Source organism: Podarcis bocagei (genome assembly GCF_964188305.1).
Source record: "Podarcis bocagei genome assembly, chromosome: 5".
NCBI lineage: Eukaryota > Metazoa > Chordata > Lepidosauria > Squamata > Lacertidae > Podarcis > Podarcis bocagei.
In genome coordinates, this window is record NC_138129.1 from 33,902,566 (window position 1) to 33,908,512 (window position 5,947).

The 5,947-nt window shown below is 42.5% G+C and overlaps 1 protein-coding gene across 2 annotated transcripts in view; it reads left to right on the forward strand.

Annotated features, from left to right (window-relative positions):
• The window catches only part of DENND2D (DENN domain containing 2D), a 33,603-nt gene extending 29,809 nt beyond the window's left edge, over positions 1 to 3,794 (forward strand). For both annotated transcript variants that reach the window (XM_081194743.1, XM_081194742.1), the window contains exons 9-12: positions 173 to 214; positions 1,272 to 1,356; positions 2,490 to 2,729; positions 3,289 to 3,794. In XM_081194743.1, the coding sequence (XP_081050869.1) occupies positions 173 to 214; positions 1,272 to 1,356; positions 2,490 to 2,729; positions 3,289 to 3,350 (429 nt within the window). In that variant the 3' untranslated portion in view covers positions 3,351 to 3,794. The remainder of the gene's footprint in view (positions 1 to 172; positions 215 to 1,271; positions 1,357 to 2,489; positions 2,730 to 3,288) is intronic.
• The last annotated feature ends 2,153 nt before the right edge of the window (positions 3,795 to 5,947 follow it).

The following is a 5,947-nucleotide window of genomic DNA, read 5'->3' on the forward strand; positions in this document are numbered from 1 at the left end:
AACCCACAATGTCAGTGAGTGTTTTGGCACAACTTGGTAGAAGCCAACTGCCTTCTGAATCCCCTGCATTCTTCCATCCCTCCAGTTTTGAACATTCTCTGGATAGTTTGCTCATTCTTAAAGTAGTTCTGGATAAATAAAGCTGGATCTTATTTTATTTTTACCTTTTTAGGTGCTCCTTGTTGATCTGTGCAAAGGAAATTTCTTAAAATTGGTAAGTTCAATCCAAATCCAACATTAACCTTGGGTCTCCTCTGTCTTTTATGTCAATAAGAGTCTTATGTTTTACCCATGGTTTCTTCTCCCTCCAAATAAACTTAGACAGATCTTTTTGCCAGTCTTTCAGACATTGTGTATCGTTAAGTATTGGAATCGTTTGGAACAGAAATAGCATTTTAACCGAACTCAGACCTGCCTAGCCTCCAAAACATTACTAGACAATACCCTGGGATCATTTAGACAGTCTTCACTCTGCCAGGCTAGGCCAGTATAATCTGATGGCAAATCAAGCTCTCAGGTTGTCATGCTACCTGTTTCTTGGTTTCTTCGTGAGATAACCTTTCTGTTCTCCTCTCAGATACCATGGGATGGCTCCTGTTGATATATAATGAGAGACTGCATATCCATGCTGTCAGATGCTGTTGTGGTTGCTCAAGAGTAACCAGGCAGGGCTCCGACCTGTCTTTTACAGGCTTTATTTTGGTGCAAACTATTTACAGTGAAGAGCGTCATAAGTTCATGTCTGGCTCAATCGCTAGCAGAATCCGGGAGTGGTCTGTTCTTGTACCTCCCCCAACATAAACGTTTCGTCACCCCCAGCCTTTTCCGCCCCTCCCTGCGCCTCAAGCTACTGCGCATGATGGGCGTTGGCAAGGGCCTGCTTCCCTCCTCTCCGGCTTGCTCAGGCGGTGTTAAGGCTCTTACTAGCATCCTCTGGTCCTTGCACCTCTTCTCCACTGGAGGTGGGGCTTTCCTCCTCGCCAGAAGAGGAACTGCTTCGCAAGATTTTCGGAGGCTCCCTGTAACACAATTCCCCCTCTATCTCTCACCTCTGCGCCGATGGCAGTTCCCTGACACATATAAATTACATCTGTCTGTACGTTGTGCAGAATGTGTCTTGGGGGAGCTAGTGGCAAGACGTGTTTATAGCCCTACAGACCTGAAAGTGCCATCAGAAAGGGGTTATTTTTGAGTGGCAGCCCCTTGTCCTCACATCTGCTGCTTTTCAGTGGCCGGCTGTTGTCTAAATCTCCCTGTTAATAATTCTGCAGGTTGGTGACGAAGAAGAGATTTTGCCTGCCAAGCTACAAAGTGAAATGCTGTCCTCTCTGCCCACGATGAACAACAACGTACAAAGTAAGCCTGCCTGTCTCCATCTCCCTTTATATACATAAAACAGAGCTATTTGAGAAATGCTATGAGGGAAGGGCTCCAAAATGGCTGTCCTTGGACAGATGAGCTCAGATAGGAGATCCTTCTTTCCAAAGGTGGAGACGATTTTGCATCTCTAGCTCTTTCTGCCATTATAGATTATATGCAAGCTAGTGGTGCAGGTAGATCTTCCCTTTGGAGCCCTATGTTTCCATAGCAACAGCTCCTTAGCAGTTTAATGCTAGGGGATTGGATTTTATGACTTAAGGATGCCACAGTTAATTGATGAGTTAATACGCCATATTGCCTCCACTGTGTGTAAATGGTAGACATTTCCTCATTAAGAAAATGAGTATGCAGAGCTTTAAAGCTCTTTGATTAAAGGGGCTGTGAGAGTGAAGAGTACCTATGTTCACGTGAATTCTCCATAATCCCTATTAGAGATTAATGTCTGAGAACTCTGAAGAACTCAACAAGGATGAGTAATGTCTGTTCCCTGGGGTCTGTGTATTTGTATATGTCACCAAGCTTCTTCTATTAATCTTCAAGGCCCTTAACAGCTTGAGTCCCAGATATCTTAAGGACCGCCTGATCCCTTATATCCCTGCCCGATCGCTGAGATCTTCGGGGAGTCTGTGTTGTTTGTTCCCCATGGCTCAGATATATAGCTTGTAACCACCAGAAATGGGACACTCTGTGTTGTGGGTCCAAACCTGTGGAACTCCCACCTAGCTGAGATTAGGCAGATGCCCTCCATGCTGATCTTCAGGTACACAACAGAGACTTCCTTATTCTAGCAGGCATTTTAAGGCGGCCTTCAGCTTTATGGTGTCTCTTTACTGTTTTATTCTCTGCATGGTTTATTTTTATGTACACCTCTTAGAAATGCTAAGGATTAAGGGGTATATAAACGCAATCAATAATAAATGGGCACATATTGAACCATTCGTGTGCATCCATGTTAAGTATTGGCTGACTCTCTCCATGCAAGAAAACACACAAGAGAGGCAGGCAGACAAAAAGGCCGTCTGGTCCTGTATCCTGAGGCTTGGGAAAGGAGCAACATTTGTGCTAGACCTGAACTGTACATTATCTCATTTTCTCTCCCTTCCCCCAAGCATCTGAGGAACTCAACACGCGTGTTTCAGACGCCTTTGTGCAGTTTTTCGTCAAAACAATTGGCCACTATCCGGCACACATCAAATGGGGCAAGAATGGTCAGGGCAGCTTCCAGGAGAGGTCATTCTGCAAGGCCCTCACCTCCAAGACCAGTCGCAAGTTTCTGAAAAAGTTTGTGAAGACGCAGATGTTCTCCTTATTTATTCAAGAAGCAGAAAGGAACAAGAAGAGTGTTGAAGGTAAAACTGGTATAAGTGAAAGCATTCTTTCTTTAAACAGTCCTTATAAATATAGTTTGGATATGAGGACTCACATTTCAGGCCTAATAAATTGGGAGTTCCGTCTTTCTCACAACCACAGTACATAATTACCTCTCGCAGTTGAGAGCTAGGTGCAGCAGGGGGGGGGTGCATTTCCCACTGAGAAATCATGAATGCTGCAAAAATGAATATTATGCCCCCCCCCCCCGTGTTCTTCTGATAGCTGGATCCCCTGCAACAAATAAACAATTGCTGCACACCTGTTGTGGAACTCATCTACCCAGATTTCGCTTAACATTTAGGTTTCTGGGTCCTAGTACCCCAATCCCCTTGTTCTTGGGGTTTACTGCCCCACTGATTCACTGCTCCTCACCCCCAAACAGAACTGCTGCCTGTCAATGTAGACAGCATTTAGATGGATCTTAAGGCAACTTCCTATGTTCCTAACATTTTACTGCAATGTTGAAGCCGACGACAAGATCCTTTAGGTGGGGAAATCCATATGTAGTGATTGGTGCATTTTGTTTCTTATTCACAGGATATTTTCAGAAGAGATTAAATGAATATGAAGAACAAAAGAAGCAAAGGAGACTCTCCTGAATTTGGGCTCTCAGGATTGCTCACCATCAGATGGACAGGCCTGTGCCTAAATAAATTGCCTGTTTGGACCAAGATAACTTCCTAGGAGGAAGAACATCGTTGGATACGCTGGTTCTTATGAGAGGCCAGCTTGGCTTCAAGCTCTACTTTTTAATCTTCCCTTCCTTTTCAAGACTGGCACTACAGAGCTTTTCTATTATATAGTTAAAGTTTGGCTGCATTTAACAGCCCAGCTTGGAAGTAGGACTGCAGTTCTTTAAGAAAACGGCAGCATGAAACTGAAATGAACCAAGTGATCATCTTGGTCAAAACAGGACTCTAGAAATTCAGTCAAATGAAGGAGATGTGGGGTGGCTAATAATGACAAAGATTGTATAGCAAGTGATGAGAAAAATTATATTAATTGGAAACGTTTCTGTTCTCATTAAATGGTTTCCAAATCAATGGTTTCGTGCATCCTTCTAATGGCATCCTTTTGTTGGAATCAAATTTCTGTTTTTATTTCATTGCTCTTATTTCCATTTTTGTAAAGTTGTGTTTCTGCACTCAGCCAGGTAGCAGTGGCTCCACTTGTTCCATAATTTTTTCTTAAGGGGAAAAAAGTATTGAATTTTCCTTCTCACCTAGGGCTTTTGGCCCTTAGTTTAAAGGATTTCTAAGTATTTGGTGGGGCAGGATCTGCAGAACTTGTCTTTTATTTGTATAGATGGATTTGTTTGGTTTAGACTTTCATGACTGTGGTAATTGTCATTGGTTTTAGTGTGTGCATTGTGTTTGTAAATTGCTTTGACATTTTTATGAGTAAAGCAACTAAATAATAATAATAATACTCAAGGGGTGTGGTGGCAAGTAGTAGCATGCAAAGGAATGAAAGGAAGGTTCTCAAACTGATTTGAAAGGAATTAAAAAATAGAAAATGTGGAAGCAAAAAGCAACCTTCATGCTATCTCATATTGACACCATGAAGGGGAATAAGCAGCCTAATCCTGTTGAACCACACAATAAAGAGGTGCTAGTGCAAAGCATCCTTTTCTTTTTTAAAGGGACCCTTTCACCTGGCACATAAAATATGAATTATAAATTGGGGTTGGCATGTGATTGAGCTGGAGATTGTTCCAATGGGAACAATAAAGCCGCTGAATGCTATTTGAAGGACTTTTAGTTGAATGCTATTTGAAGGACTATGGCAGCTTAACCATACAATGAGGTCAACGGATAGCAAAGGCTGCTGTGATGTGAAAACATAAGTGAACGTTTTAAATCAAAAAAGTTACATTTTCCCAGTTGGCCTGGTATTTTAAGGTTTCAATGAATTCCAGTTAACTCTTGTTTTAGAACATCTGCAGATTCCTACACTGTTTATTCTAAGACTTGCCTTTGTATTTTAAATATCTGTTTTCTTTTTAGAAACAAATATATTGAGAATCCACTTCTAAAACTTCAGTCCTTAATCACTAACTTGTAGAGTTTGAGTATAACAGTTAAATCTTCTTTGAGGAAGTGCTTCTCATGTACAAAGGTAGGGATTAAACCACTTTGAAAGGCAGCATACCAACCTATTTAACTACAGGTGGAACAACTGGAAGCGCTATTGCAGTTTGTTTTTACCTGACTTCTGTGTTCAGTTGCTATGGACTCAATTGCTGCTGTGAAATGCAATGCACTATATTCACAATGCCACTGGAACCTACATAATCTCAGCGGTGGAGTGTGTGCCTCACTCTTAAGGTTCCACAAAGGCCTTCATCTAAATTCTTGTTCATATAGGAGAAAAGGGTGGCAATCTGCCACATGTACCAAAGGGAAAGGCTGCTGTTGCCTGCTTCATTTGAACTCAGGGACTAGTCAACCAGCAGATGCAGCCTTAGAAACATTGGTGACAACAGCTGACAGCTCTGCCAAAAGCCCTCTTTGTTCCTACACCAGCTATATATTCAGTCCAGCATTCACCTTCTAGTGCCAAGGCTCAGTCACAAGAATAGATTCTTTTGAAACATCTACTTACTTCAGAGGGTATCTCTTCCTGAAGTTTCCCTCATAGTCTGCTTCATTAGCTCCCCCCTGGTTAAACCAGCAAGTGCCTTTGCTGCTACCAAAGGAGTGGAAATCTGAATTGCTGAGATTTACCTGTATTTATATGACTAAAGAGGAGCTGCTAGCCCCTAAATCCTTTGCCCTATCACTTCACTGGGACTTAGGATATGGTATCCCTATTCCCTTCATCCCTGATATGTGCTGTGCACATCCTGTTGCACCTATTCTGCCTGTGGAACCTCAACCTGATGGAGCTTTCCACAGGCAGGCCAGAGGACTTCCAGTAATATTGTCCCACTGGCATTGCCTCCATTTTTGCACTTGGAGCCAACATTCCTTGTTCCTGAGGCCCCTCAGCCACCTTCAGCCTTCAGAATGGTCAGTGCCCTTCCTTGTGCCGACCACACAAGGCTCATCCCAGTTGCTTCGCAAGAAGCCTTTGCTAGGAGAAACTAAATATTTTATGTGCAAAACATGGAGTAGCTTTGACAGCAGGAATCCACTTTTATCAGTTCAAATAAATATTCCGCAGAATGGCTCAAAATAAACATAAGGATGGTCAG